General features: G+C 37.9%; 1 protein-coding gene across 2 annotated transcripts in view; it reads right to left on the bottom strand.

The window, feature by feature from the left end:
- The window catches only part of LOC100250223 (nuclear pore complex protein NUP160), a 56,986-nt gene extending 45,421 nt beyond the window's left edge, over window positions 1-11,565 (bottom strand). For both annotated transcript variants that reach the window (XR_785530.3, XM_010649923.3), the window contains exons 1-6: window positions 11,174-11,565; window positions 10,126-10,258; window positions 9,500-9,764; window positions 8,745-8,805; window positions 2,642-2,799; window positions 1,052-1,137 (exon numbers count right to left, since the gene is read on the bottom strand). Coding sequence is in view for 1 of the 2 variants with exons in the window: in XM_010649923.3 (XP_010648225.1) it covers window positions 1,052-1,137; window positions 2,642-2,799; window positions 8,745-8,805; window positions 9,500-9,764; window positions 10,126-10,258; window positions 11,174-11,370 (900 nt within the window). In the remaining variant the exon portion in view is untranslated. The remainder of the gene's footprint in view (window positions 1-1,051; window positions 1,138-2,641; window positions 2,800-8,744; window positions 8,806-9,499; window positions 9,765-10,125; window positions 10,259-11,173) is intronic.
- Window positions 11,566-15,079: the final 3,514 nt, after the last annotated feature.

A 15,079-nucleotide genomic window follows, 5' to 3' on the forward strand; every position in this document is an offset into this window, starting at 1 on the left:
GATTCATTCTAGAACCTGAATCACTTTTCTTATAATTCTTTATAACTAATGTGATTGGTAAAATAAAAAGAAAGTGATTGTCAGAGAATTGAGGGTTTCATAGATCATGCCATGTGTCTCAGTTTTAGTTGCACCATTGCAGGCCACCTATCCCATCACTGTGGAGAGTTGCTTTGCTTGTGCCATGTCTTTTGCAAGCATAAACAACTAATCATATGTCTCATTTATGATGCCTCACAACCCTCATGCCAAGTATCATCCTCTGGATCTGCTAGTAACCCCTTGTTTGGGCTTCTTCCAAAGCCAAGGTGTCACATCCTTGTGCCTTTCAGGTGTAATGCTTTGAAATTTTCTATTGCAAATCACCCTTAAACAGATGCGCATGCATTCCTAATGTTATTTTGAGGTCATCACATCTTAGAATTTCAAAGCCCCTTCAGGAGCTTAAAATCCCTCCCTAAATTCCACCTCCAAAATTATTTGTTCAAATGCAATCTAAAACTAAACAAATATAAGGCACACAGAGAGAGGGGCTTAAAATCAATCCCTAAATTCTACCTCCACCATTCTTCATCCAAATGAAACCTAGAAGTCTAAAACTAAACAAATATATGGTGCAGAGAGAGAGAGAGAGAGAGAGAGAGAGACTTTTGTTACTGGCTTTAAGTTATTGGGAAGTTATATAGAACAGTGATGGAGATATTATGCACAAAAAAACAATCTCCTAATAGGAATACCAGTGTATATTAAATTCAAGATTTATTCCTACTTTCAAGTTATTGAGAAGTTATATAGAATAGATGTAAGACCACTGTACAAAAAACAATCACTAAACTGCAATACTAGCATATATTAAATTCATTAAGTTTTAACTGTCTAAAGAATTATATAGAATCCAATTAACAATAAGAAATAAAATTATATACCAAAAAAATAATTACACTGGAACACTGGCACACATAAAAATGCGATAGAAGAGAAGAATAAGGAAACATTTGCAACATATTTCAACATTAAGGACAACTACAATACTTAATTTTAAATCACATACCAAAGCATGTCTACATAAGATCACCAAAGGAATTACACTTGTATCATAGTTAGCTTCACCCACCCATAACCTTAAAAATGTAGCTCCTGAAAAAAAAAACAAAAACAAAAACAAAAGATAAAGAAATGAAGAAAACAAACAAGAGCTAATGAAGTGCAACTCTTGGAACAAGGCTGTTACTGTTCTTTTAAGTTTTAAGAAAAATAAATAACATCATTAGCTTCATGGCTATTTAACTATGTCTCATAAGATTTCAAGCAAAATGGACCATACCAAAATTAAAGCAACCAACAGGAATCAGAAGATCCGGAACAAATAAAAACTACCTAATTATTTGAATCCCTTTTAGTTGTTATGGAGCCTACAAATTATACTCCTTTTGGTTGAATCATATCAACTTCAATTTTTACACTTTATCCTGATAATATCAGTATAAAACCACATTGGATTCTTCCTGAAACTAGCCTAGAATCAGATCTTGTTTGGATTCCCAGCTTCATTCTTGCCCTGATGTACCAAGGAATTTTTGGAATCCATCAGAACATTCTAGGAGAGAGAGCTTGTAATGATCTTGTTGAAGAAGCAAAAAAAGGAGGGATTCCACCAATTAGCCCTACCCGATAACCAAACAACAGAATTATGGAAAGCAGATAACCAAACAACAAATGTTGCTTAGAACATCATCTATGCTGCTAGAAAACTGCTTTATTTCCTCAAGCAGGTACAACATCTTTGTCCAAGCTCCATGCCAACTATTTTTAGGGTCTATGGCAGAGAAGCTTACTAGTTGCAAGATTTCAGAATTCCCTTTTTGACCTTTGGGGCTATACCCATAATATCCTTCTGATGGACTCACTATTCTCTTGAATTTCACCATTATGTAGCTTCCTTTTTCATTTTTATACGTGTTCCTTGCAACAATCCCAAACTATCTCAATTCACTCTCCCCTACCACTAGGGCGAAAAACCCTTTTTTTTCCCTCTTACACTGTTGTGTTAGTTTGTGTTTTCCATTTATTATTATTTTTTGTTTTTTGGTTTTTGTTTTCTCTCTAGGAAACAATGAAGTACTCACAAAAGAAGACGGTGACACCATAACAGCGCCTAATCCACAAACCCCATTTTACTTATTCCTAATTGTTGCCAAACCTTTCTACAGAAAACCCTAAATAGAAGTTCCCATTATGGTCCTGCAACTCCTTGATCAATAAATTTTAGTCAATGTTTTATGAAGTTTATTGGAATTTTCTAAATGACTACGTGCTCAAATTTTGGTGTATGGCAACCATGTCATGAGAAGATGGAACATATCATGAAAAGTGCGATCCTTGAAACACATATATGAATAGGCTTCTAGTATTAGGATAATGGATTCATGTAGATTTAAGAAGCTCTAACCAAGAACTATTCAGGAAAGGAGCAGAACCGAAATCAACATATAGTTGTATAGCCCTCCTTGTTTAGTAGAGGCTTACTCAATTCTTTTGGTCAGGTTTGTACATCATGGGGAGGACTTCATCCTTCTCATGTTTTTTTCTCAATTAATACATTTGTTCGTTTCTGATTTAAAAAAAAAATCAACATACAAACCTGGCAATGGTGTAGAGCTCATGGTACAACTGAAAATCTTGCTATGGCTTAAAAGATCCCATACTCGTAACATCCCATCAAAATGAAGCACAAAAACAAGTTTTCTACCAGCCACCTCTGATATTACTAAATCCTGAACAGGCGACACCATCCTACCCCTGCAGAACATGTTTAAGGAACATTATGTTCATCAGAATGCATGGAAAAACAAAGAAAGATACATAAACAACAATTCAAATGCATTATTTACATTGTAAACATCAATCAACTACATGAAGAAATCACATTTTCATCAATCAAGTACACTATAACACAATGATCTGTTTTTTTTTTTTTTTTGATAGGTAATATGATACAACAATCTTATGCAGCACATACCACAAATAGTGATTAAAGAATAAGCAAGAATCCAAGGTGCTAAACAGAAACTTAATAAGTTAAGAGGATAACAAGCCCCTCTATAAAACAAATCAAATTGAAGAGGAAAGTTTTGGGAGTTGAAGACACTCTCCTGGCAGCTGCAACTTTTGAAGGCAGGGCCAGCCACTTTGCTTTGGGAAGGGATTTACTCTTCTTCTTTCCCTTCTGTTTATGCAGCTAGGTCACCAGATGATGGTAGTAGGCCTTTGAATCAGCCCTTAGAAACAATTGTGACTGGAGAAGCAATCTCAGTGAAATGTGGGGCTTTCCGATGGGTCTTTGGGAGAGGGAGACAGACTGCTCAGGATGAAGCTTCAAGATGGTTCAAGCTGGTCGGTAGGGGAAGAGCATCCTTCTGATGGCCTCTTTAGTAAGTTGGTTAATTTTAGTATCTACATAGGGATGGCAATTGTGGTTTTTGAAAAGGAGATTATCTCCCCCTTTTGAGGAAGATGGAAGAAAGGAGAGCACTGGTGTCAATGTAATCGGGGGGGAAGCTAAACTTGTCTTCTAATTTCAGGAGGGAGATCGGAAAATTGGAGTATTTGGTTAATTACAAAAGCTCTCCAATGATAGCTAGGGCTAGGGGGAGTTGTAGTGGGGATCCAACTCTCATGTGTGAGGAATCAAGGGCATCTCAATTGTTGGTTTTGTTGGTGTTTAAGCCTAGAAAAGGGTTTTTTTTTGGTGTTGTGAGCAGTTGGGACAAGAGAGGCGGGGGACAGTTTGGTTTTCTGGGTTGTTAGGGTTGTGATTTAGTTTGGTTGTTTGTCCCTTGTTTTTCTCTTCCTTTTCTTACTGGCCTTTGGACGCTTTTCATATAGTTCATGTTTATGTTGATGTGCCCCTTCCTAGTGCTTTTAATATATTCTCTTATTTTACCTACTTTTATATATATATATATATATATATATATATATATATATATATATATATGCATAGTCAAAGGCTAGCATGAGAATGGAATTCTCCATCACGCAGCAGGCTGAGCAACACATAATCCTATAAAGTTTTTCTTTTCCCTTTTATACACACACACACACACACACAAAGAGAGAGAGTGAGAGAGTCAGGCATGAGAGAGTGGAAGAAGAAGAAATAAGATGAGAGAGAACAGTGCAAGACTATCTTTAAAGACTCTTATTAGAAAATGAGTTGTGGATGCGTGTGAGAGAGAGAGAGAGGCTCTTCCACATATCAAGCCTACTCGAAGTTGATGTCCCACCCATTGGAGTGCAATCCATATTTACTTTCTATAGTAGACTGCAGAGAATTTTGTTTCCTAGAGAATCTAATTTTGTAAGATTACTTTTTGATAGGTCTAATTTTGTAAGATTATCATCAGAATATCCATTCTTGATTATATGCTTTTTCAAAATAGAGTGATTCCACAATTTCATTCTTGTCTTCCTTTCCAGTCATTCTTCATCTAGGCACCTTGACATTTGAATAAACCTTAATGAGCTACCAACCCTAGGATTGGCATTGTGCCTTTGTTCTCTTAGGACTGTCATTCTATCCCCTTCCACTGATTTTGGAAAGGTTGAGCTCTTTCCATTCAAAATCCTTCTTTTGTTGCTTCCAAGAAGATAGTTAACATTTTTCTCATTGAGTAAAATGATTTAGATTTAATGCTTTCCCAAGAATGAAAAATATCACATGGTTAATGGCTCATAAAAAAGTTAATAATGATCATATACTTCAAAATAGAGACCCTACAAAGCTATTATGCCCAACAGATGTATTGTGCACAAAGAGCGCATCCTTCAAATATGCTTCCAATAAAACTATGCCACAATGATCTACTCTCCCTAAGAAACCCACAAAGTCACTAACTTAGAATTCCTCTTTTCCTCACAAAGACCCTCCCTAGACCCAAATTTCATCATTCTTCTGCTTACAAGCCTACTTCCAGCCTAGTAAAATGATCTTTCTTCTCTCCCTCGACATCCATCAAAGAAAACTTTTCATGGATTCTCTCAATCTTATAGGCAGCATCACTTGATATCATGAAAACAATTTCAACCTCAAGCCTTTAATGAGGCCTCTATCTTAAACTCATCAATGGATACCAAAGTCGATATTAGGAAGTATGATTGTTCTCATGTAGATTAAAAATTCATTTCAAGAAGATTTATGGTGAGAGCACTAACCTCTTTGTTTCATAGACCCTCACCTCTATATATCTTTTTGTCAGGTCATTTTTCATATATTGTCTTATTACCTTGGAAATAGGGCTTTTCATTTGTTGGTGCCTCATGAGCAAGGATAAAAAATCGGTTATCGCGAAAATATCAATGGTTGGATTTTATGGAAATATCATGAAATATTGATAGAAATTTTAATGAAAAATATTAATGAGAAGGAAATTAATCAAACCTCATAGAAATTATTGGAAAAAAACTCTATGAAATGATAAATATATATATTATTTTAATAGTGTTAATAATTAAAATATAATTATTTTAATAACAAAAAATATAATTTATGACATTCGGTAATAACAAGTAGAACATGAAAATACCTATCAAAAAAACAAATAGAACTTGAAAATACATTCAATACTAAAATGATGATTTATTTAATATTCATAATATAAAATAAATAATGATATATATATATATATATATATATATATATTATGTTTAAAAATGTTAATAATTTCATTTATAAATAATACACAAAATATATAAAAGAGACTCATTAATAAGATTGTTATGATGCTTTTATATTTTTAATAATATGTTAAATGAAATTTGAGAAATAAAATAATTAAACTTGATTTTATTAAAGAGACTGTCTAAGTGAAATAAGGTTTATATAAAAATATATCAATATATACAACAGGAGGCAAAGTAGCCCAATTGGCCACCATCTCTTTGCTGCATGCTGGAGATCTAGATTCGATTCCCAGGCTCCCTCCCCTTCCAACTCTTTGAGGCTTTGATCAGTTGACCCCGGCATTGACTAGTCAATGCCGCTTTGACTGGTCAAAGCCGCTTTGACCCCCAATAAAAAGGTGGCTTTGGCAAGAAAATCTTGGTAAAAAATGGAAATAAAATCAGAAAATTGAAAATTTCCAAAAAAAATTGGGGAAAAATCGTCTAACAAATATTTCTACCACAACATTGGTTTCCAGGGTTTTGCAAAAAAATCTAGATAGAGGTGAGGATTGTTGACAATCTGTAAAATATTTTTGGTTATCTCACTTGTTTTTGGGTGGTTGTTGCTAAAGAGTTTGTTACTACTCCCATTAGCATCTTCTAGTTTGACCAAAGACGAGAAACTTGCTTTTTGCGTCAGAGAAAGGGTAAGGGCCTAACTTATAGGTTGCCTTAAACCCAACTCTTTTAGATGTTAATTGGATGCCTAGGTCAGGAGAGTATTAGAATTTAGTTCAAAGAATATAAATGTGGGCTTGTTAGAGCACTTCGTAAGTCAACTGTATAGGATAGCAACTAAGGCAGAGATTTTTTTTTTTTTTTTTATCAAAAACGAAGAAGAATATATTAATAGAAGAAAAGATACAGGAGAAAGAAAAGATACAAAAGAAAGAGAAGAAAGCAAGGGAAGGATGAGAGGTCCTTCCTACACAAACTGAACAAAGGAGAAAACTCCCAACAATAGAACTCTAAGAACAAAGAGAAACTCCAACAAACTTCAAACTTTTGAGGCGTAAACCGCAATCCAGTTGAGTTGTAAAACACTTAGAGGAACTCCTCTAAAAGCTTCAGTACAAGAAGCCCAAAGAGAATAATAGAATTGAATCAAATCCCATAACATATCTTCCGTTCTCCCTTTATCCTCAAATATCATATTGTTTCTCTCTTGCCACACCAACCAAATCAAGGTAAGGCAAGCGATTTGCCAAAGTGTCTTGCCTCTTAATGAGTTCCCCAAGCCTTTAAAAGTAATAACCATCATGTCCTCAACACTCCTTGGAGGGACCCAAACCAACCCTGCTAGATTGAACAACTTGTGCCAAAGTCCAATGGTAACAGGACAATGAAGAAAAAGGTGGTCAATCGACCCTCCACTTCCTTTGCAAAGAATGCACCATTGAGGACAGAGGGATTTGTAGGGTCTTCTCAATTGCAGTTTATCATTGGTGTTTACCTTCCCATGTGCTACTAACCAAGCGAGGGCCTTAACCTTTGAAGGGGCTTTTGAACTCCACAAGAACTTGGCCGGAAGGAACAAGATAGGATTTGAGACTTTTGACAAGGCCAAGAAAAAAAATTTCACTGAAAACAATCCTGACAAAGACAAAGACCACGCTCTTGAATCTACCATAGAAGGAGAGAAAAGCACAGAACTAAGGGAGGACATTAATCTCTGAAGGAGATCAATTTCTAAATCCGTAAGATTGCGGCGAAAGTTAAAATTCCAAGACAGTGGAAAGGAATTGCCAAGGACATTTGAGATAGTGAAGTTTTTCACAAAAATAACTTTGTAAAAATCAGCAAATTGAGAACACAAAGTTTGGTTACCCCACCAAAGATCTTCCCAAAAACGAATTCTCTCCCCATTGCCCACCATTAGGCGGACAAAAGGGGAAAAAACCTGGAAAACTTGAGCAACAGCCTTCCATGGACGCCTGTGTGACCATCTAACCACCATGTTGGCGTCCCATCCATTAGGATGTGTCCCATATATACTCGCAATAACCTTATGCCAAAGACCACTCCTTTCTCTAGGGAACCTCCAAAGCCATTTCCCAAAGAGAGCATTATTTCTCATAGAAACTAAGGCGGAGATCTTAGCTGCACTAGAATCCTTGAAAAAGGTGCCATTGTTGAGGGTTACTAACCTTATGGAAGAGGACTTGACGATAGCCCTTTCTAGGGCAATTTAGAATACAAGAGGGCCTTAGTGGAACAAGATATGACTTGTGGATCTGTAAGTTTTTTAACCTTTCTAGAAGCCTTGATACTTTTTTGCATGGCAGTGTAGGTTGGCAAACCAGGAAGCAGAAAAAGGGGAATCTTTTTGTCTAAGGAGTTTGGATAAGACTGCCTTCCCTCTAAGTCATTTAGGCTTCCTTCTAATGGATCATTTAGAAGGGTGAAGAGCCTCTTGTTGGAAGTCTCCTTTCTTAGGCTTCCTTTACCTTTTACTTTCTGTTGTTTGCTTTGCAAATCTCAGACTTCCTGCATTTTTTTTTTTTTTCTTTTCACATCTTTTTGTCTTTCCTATAAAAAATACAAAAATAAATAAATAAAGCTCTAGCAAAAAATGTGAAGAAGGCAAATAGTGTACTACCAACAAGGAAAGCTTAGGGAGATTGGTAAGTGCAGGTTTTTAATAGGATTTTTTGAGGGTATCCTCAGATCTATATAGAAAAAGAAAACCAAATAAAAAGAAATTCATAAGTTATAACATAGGTAATGCTTTTCATTTATTGTCAATAAGCCTGCAAAGGCAAGGACACTGCAAATTTCCATTCTCCTTTTGCTTTTGTTCATCATAGAGAAGGAAGTTTTAGATCAATTATTTAAAAAATAAGCAGGCATTATGATAAAATTTTCAATAATAAACGTAATGGATTTCTGATCCAGATGTAATTATTTGCCAATGCCGATGATGCAATAGGAAAAATAAACTTCTCCAAATATACTATTTAGTAGTGAATAAGAACATATGGATATTTTCTGTAAAAATAATTCAATACAAAAATCAGTACCTTGAGATGAAACCCCACAAACGACCAATTCCTGCATCATCCCGCAGCTCATGTACAAAATCTGAGAATTGAAAATAAGGGAAATAGAAGTCAGAAATGAGGTCCAAGCACAGCAGAAGAAAATAGAAAGTTACAAGATACAGAATGTTGGGGGCTGCATAACAATGAAAAAGAAATTTCTGCCACAACTAGACTACAAAAACTCGGAAAAGAAATGTATGTTTTAATGATAACAAGCCACAAAAGCAATCACTGAATCCTCTACATTGCTACTCTATATCCATCTTCCCCAAGAAACTCCCAAAAGAGGAAAAAGAAAATGAAAAGACAAAAAATGCCACTTATTTCAAGTGTGAGCATTAGTCCATCAGATCCAATAATATACCTACACACTACTTGTTACTCTCAGGTTTTTACCAGAGCCCTCATTTATTAGCATCCAATAACAAAACTCAATCTCTGAAATACACCAAATGTACGGGAAATGATGAACATATCCTCAAAACCATCCTTGTTTCAAAAGAGTTTGAAATAGCTTGGATGGTGATCTCTACAAACTTATTTTATAGAAACTTCTAAGAGAGTAAAGCACCCAACAAACAATTTCATGACTTTCCAGACTACAGAGCAGAATAAATTTATTTTAATGACCTGAAATTCAATGATATACATAACAAAACTCATATTGAAAGAAAAAGTAAATGCATGAGCATTGCATATTGTTTTAAACACAGGTGCACAACATGACTTAATACCTGGAGCACTTTGATCAAACATTCCAAGTTGGAAAAGACTAACAGATCCATCACTTCTCCCGATTACAAGAGACCCTGATGTTGCTGCTACAGCTGTTATTTCTCCATAATGTGGATGAGTTTGCAGATTAAACTCTATAAGATCATTTGATGGGAAAATAGAGCAGGATTCATAAGTGTAAATATTTCTGAGTTTGAATAGATATGCTACTCCTGAAACAGTCAATGCATAAAGCAGGTACAGGTTGCCAGAAGTGCATCTAATCTGCATATACAAGAACATATTATGCTTACAAGATGCATTACATTCATTTATACGTAGATACATACACACCACAAGTTTAAATAGTTTTTTAAGTTTTTATGCCGTTTGACCCCCAAGGATTAAAAACAAATACAAAAAGAAACGAGTCATAATGTAAAACCACCACCCATGTCTCCAATGTATATTATTTCCGATGAAAGACACAATCAGACATTGCCATAATCATCTCCAAGTTTACCACCCACCTAATCATCTTCATTTTCACAATAGTGCTATATAGAGACACATATCCACAAGGACATACACATATATACATGCATACAAGAGTTATACATACACGTGTATTGTACAATGGACAAACCTCATCCTTGCATATAAAGGCAAATGGACAGAGTGCATCAGGGAATAGAATTCGAATTCCAGTCCTTGGAAATTCTTTATGAGCGCAGAGTTCCACTAAATCAAGAGCGCATGGTTGACTTTTGTGAATTCTCCTGTTCCATGGAAGTCAACAATAATTCAAAATGTTATATTTCAGATAAACTTTAAGAAGGTTGCAAAATTTAAAACCAATCTATGTCTATTACTGCAACTCATTTCTTAATTAGGGGGGAAATTTTCAAAATCAGCATGGAGAATGATTTAGCTTGGTAAGGAAGGAGACCAAACCAAAAGCAAACAAACAATTATGTCCCACATATAAAAGTGCAAACCACAAATCTACCTCTCAGACACTTAAGTGGGTGGAAGTGACCAATGCATTTCTAGACATGAAGCTGCACACTTTACCAAGGACCTCAGCATTAACTGACAACCCACCCACATCCAAACTGAGAGGAGAAGAAGGCAATCTCCCTCATTATACCCAAACTTTCATTTCCCATGCTTCATGAAGAAGCCAATACTTTTGGCGCAAGTAGCATCGACCTCCTTAATTTAACTGGAGTGGATTCAGATGACGTCACCAGTATTCCATTATCCCCTGGGTTCTCTAAAGGACCAAGTATAGGAAATAGCCAACTCAGTGGCGTCAACTAAACAGAATTTTCTTTGATGAAATGTTTGACGAAATTTGTCAACACCACCACCAAAATTAAAAGAAAAACAAAACAAAAACACAAAAACAAAAACAAAAACACAAAACCGATTAGGATCGATGAATTTAAACTTTGATCACTTAAAGAAAAGATTAAAAAAACAGCTGGTTTCTCAAACTCTTAGAAAAATTACCATCCGCTTTGGATAGCAGAATTTTGGTACAACAACCACCAGCTGACACAATTGCACTCTGCATTCAAGTTTAGGGTACAGAAGACACAATCTGACGCAGTTGCATTAAGTGCTAGGTTACCACAAAGGGAAAAAAGGAAGTTGTAAAACCAGAGTCAAAGAGAGAGAGGAGAGAATACCAAATTAGATAGGTAGGAGGATCCCCAATGATGGCGCAGGCGGCAGCATCCTCAGTCAAAGGGGCAAAGGGCGACGATGAAGAAGAAGAAGAGGAAGTAGCAGGAGTTGCAGAAGGAACAGTAACCTCTATCCACTTAACCGAGTCGCTGCCGGTGATAGGGACCTCCATCCCTACCAAAGACCGACTCCTTTCCATCGTCTGATAGATCTAACCTAGAATACGAACCATATTAGGCTTTTAAATCTCCTTTTTCTCTTCCTCGTCGGACTCCCCAGGCTTTGCCGCCCTGCACGTCAATCCTGTCCTCGTCAGCGAGAGGAGGGAAAAGAAACGCCAGTATAGGATGACGAGAGGGAGAAGAAAGAGGGAAAGGCCTAGGGTGTTATAATGTTCTCTCACAATTTTTCATTTTTATTTAAAACCCCGAAAATAATGTATTATTTTCCAATTAAAATTTTTCTTTCTTAAGATGACAAAATAGTCTGAAAATTTAACTAAGTACCATAGACAAAATACAAAAGAAGTACCAATTGGTACGCACTAGGAATCACATAAAAAACACAACGCCGGGAAACAATAAATAATATCAATTTAATAAAGATAAATACATCATTGAAATAAGAACTACACCATAACAAATAACAATGGCTTATTGAAAACGAACAAGATAATACCGGATAACCAAATTTATAAAATTAATTTCCACAAGCTTAGACCACACCACTATAACTTTAAAACCACGAAATAAAAAAAAAGGTTTGAGGTTAAGGGTTTAAGGGTTTAGAGCTTTACGACATTACAGGGTTTAAGATTTAGGGTTTAGGGTTGAGGGTTGAGGATTTGAGGTTTAGGGTTTAGGGTTTAGGGTTGAGGGTTGAGGGTTTAGGTCTTAGGGTTTAGGGTTGAGGGTTTAGGTATTGGGGTTTAGCGTTTAGGGTTTAGGGTTTGGGGTTTGGGATTTAAGGTTTAGGGTTTGGAGTTTGGGGTTTAGGGTTTAGGGTTTGGGGTTTGGGGTTTGGGGTTAGGAGTTTGGGGTTTCGGGTTTCGGGGTTTAAGGTTTGGGGTTTGGGGTATAGAGTTTGGGTTAGGGGTTTGGGGTTTGGGGTTTAGGGTTTGGGGTTTGGGGTTTAGGGTTTAGGGTTTCGGGTTTCAAGTTTCGGGCTTCGGGTTTAGGGTTTGGGGTTTGGAGTTTAGGGTTTAGGGTATCGTGTTGAGGGTTGAGGGTTGAGGGTTTAGGGTTTCGGGTTTCGGGTTTCAGGTTTGGGAATTAGGGTTTGGGGTTTTAGGTTTAGGGTTTATGGTTTAGGATTTAGGGTTTAGGATTTAGGGTTTAGGGTTGAGGGTTAAGGGTTGAGGGTTAAGGGTTTAGGGTTTAGGGTTTAGGGTTTCGGGTTTCGGGTTTCGGGTTTCGGGTTTCGGGTTTCGGGTTTCGGGTTTCGGGTTTCGGGTTTCGGGTTTCGGGTTTCGGGTTTCGGGTTTCGGGTTTCGGGTTTAGGGTTTAGGGTTTAAGGGGTTTAGGGGTTTAGGGGTTTAGGGTTTAGGGTTTAGGGTTTAGGGTTTAGGGTTTAGGGTTTAGGGTTTCGGGTTTCGGGTTTCGGGTTTCGGGTTTCGGGTTTCGGGTTTAGGGTTTAGGGTTTAGGGTTTAGGGTTTAGGGTTGAGGGTTGAGGGTTCAGGGTTCAGGGTTCAGGGTTCAGGGTTCAGGGTTCAGGGTTCAGGGTTCAGGGTTCAGGGTTTAGGGTTCAGGGTTTTGGGGTTTCGGGTTTCGGGTTTCGGGTTTCGGGTTTCGGGTTTAGGGTTTAGGGTGATCACGACCCGAGGCGTACTGTGCTAGAGTGTCGGCATGTAGCTCCATTAAAAAAAACTATTAAAAAAAAACAAGTCCAACGGCTAAGGGCTAAGTCTAGGGGCTAAGGGCTAAATGCTAAGTGCTAAGGGCTAAGGGCTAAGGGCTAAGGGCTAAAGGCTAAGTGTAGGGGCTAAGGGCTAAGGGCTAAGGGCTAAAGGCTAAGTTTAGGGGCTAAGGGTTAAGGGCTAAGGGCTAAGGCCTAAGGGGTAAACCCTATACCCTAAATAAAAATAAAAAAATAAAAAATATTAAGCTTTCCGAAAATGGCCCGAAATTGGGTTTGAAAATTTTTGTTTGCTTGGGTTTTTGGAGGGGCTTCCATATTGCCTCCGAATTAAAAAAAAATATATAGTGGCCTGAAAATGGGCCGAAATTGGGCCCACAATGGCCCATATAAGGGCGGCCTAGTGTGGTGGGGAGGGGCTGCTATGTGGCAGCCCATGGTTTAAAAAAAAAAAAAAAAAAAAAAAACGGCCCAGATTTTGGGCCGAAATTGGGCCCAAAATGGCCCATAAATGGGCGGGCTAATGGGTTGTGGAGGGGCTGCCATGTGGCAGCCCATTGTATTTAAAAAAAAAAAAAAAAAGGCCCAGATTTTGGGCCGAATTTTGGCCCAAAATGGGCCAAAAATGGGTTTGTAGGGGTGCCACGTGGCGCACCCTCAAAAATCCAAAAAAAAAAAAGAAAAGAAAAGAAAAAAGGTGGGGGGCAGCTGGCCGCACCTGAGCGCGGCACGTGGCAGCTGGGTGCTCAGGTGTGGCTGGTGCCCCTTCCCTTTTGCCCAGGAGGGCTGCCGGCCGTCCGTTCTTTCCATGCCGATTCCGGCTATCTCAAGCGACGTCGACAGGCAAGAGGGGTTGACCGTCATAGTTTTCGGCGTGGTCTTTCCATCCATGGGGTCGGATCGTCGGGATTATGGCCAGAAGGTATCGAAAATTGCGCTTAAAAAAAGGGGGAAAATTCTCACTTTTTTGGCATTATTCACACTATTCGTAAGACGTTTACCCTTATAATATTGGGGTTCGAGAAATTTCTTTCGAAAAAGGAGGTCAGACCGTCATAGCCCTCGACAAGGGCTTTCGATCCGTACGGTTGGATTCGCATTGCAATGACGGGAAGGGCACGAAAAATGGCTCGAAAAATATTTTACGTTTACTATTCATATGAAACGGGTGCGCTCACTTCCGGGGTGCGGATCGAAGGGCATGGGTCCCTCGGAACGAAAACGAAGATTTGCGCGACGTCCGTTGACATGTCTAGTTTCGATCCAATGGTTCGAATCGTGGAAAGTGGGTTCGGAAGGGGGGTATTTTTGGGCATTTCCGCGAAAGGCGCAATGGTCAAACCACTATTCAAAAAAGACGTTTTTTGGAATTTGACTTTTGGGCCGGCCTAGGGTCGAAGGAAACGGCGTGGAGAAGCAAACTAGTGAGGTTCCCTCACTACTATCGCTGTTTTTCTGCGATCCGAGATCGTTTAGGGCCTCAAAATCGCATTCAAAGTTTCGTTATTTTTGGTAGTTTTTTCGGATCTACTGTTGCCCCTAAAACCGTCGTAAACGAAATTTTGCTTTCCATACTCCTCGATGGTACGAGTCTAACGGCATCGACGGATCGCCGTTTCGACGTCGTTCGGTCCCGATCCAACGGTGTGGAAAATGGGCCAAATCGCACTTTTTCTCGATTGGGCCCCGCGGAACCAGAATCGTCCCAATCATATGGTTCCATATCGTTCCTCTCGAAAAATTATGCGATTTCAAAAAAAAATTCGTCCAATTCTGACTCCCGAAACTGGACTTTCGGTTAAACAGACTCGTTTCAATTTAAACAATATCATTTTCATATAAAGCGTTACTATACGTTACATGTTCCATCCACTTATGCTTTTCTCCAAACCTCCCAACTCTATTCCCGAATTTTTTTTTCCACCCAAACCGAACCCGACCTTTCACTACCCGACCCGGGACCCCGGTCATTAATATTATTTTAATCGTCTATTTAATATTATTTCAATAATCCATTTAATATTATTTTAATTCTTTATTTTATATTATTTTT

This window comes from Vitis vinifera, chromosome 3 (assembly GCF_030704535.1).
Source record: "Vitis vinifera cultivar Pinot Noir 40024 chromosome 3, ASM3070453v1".
NCBI lineage: Eukaryota > Viridiplantae > Streptophyta > Magnoliopsida > Vitales > Vitaceae > Vitis > Vitis vinifera.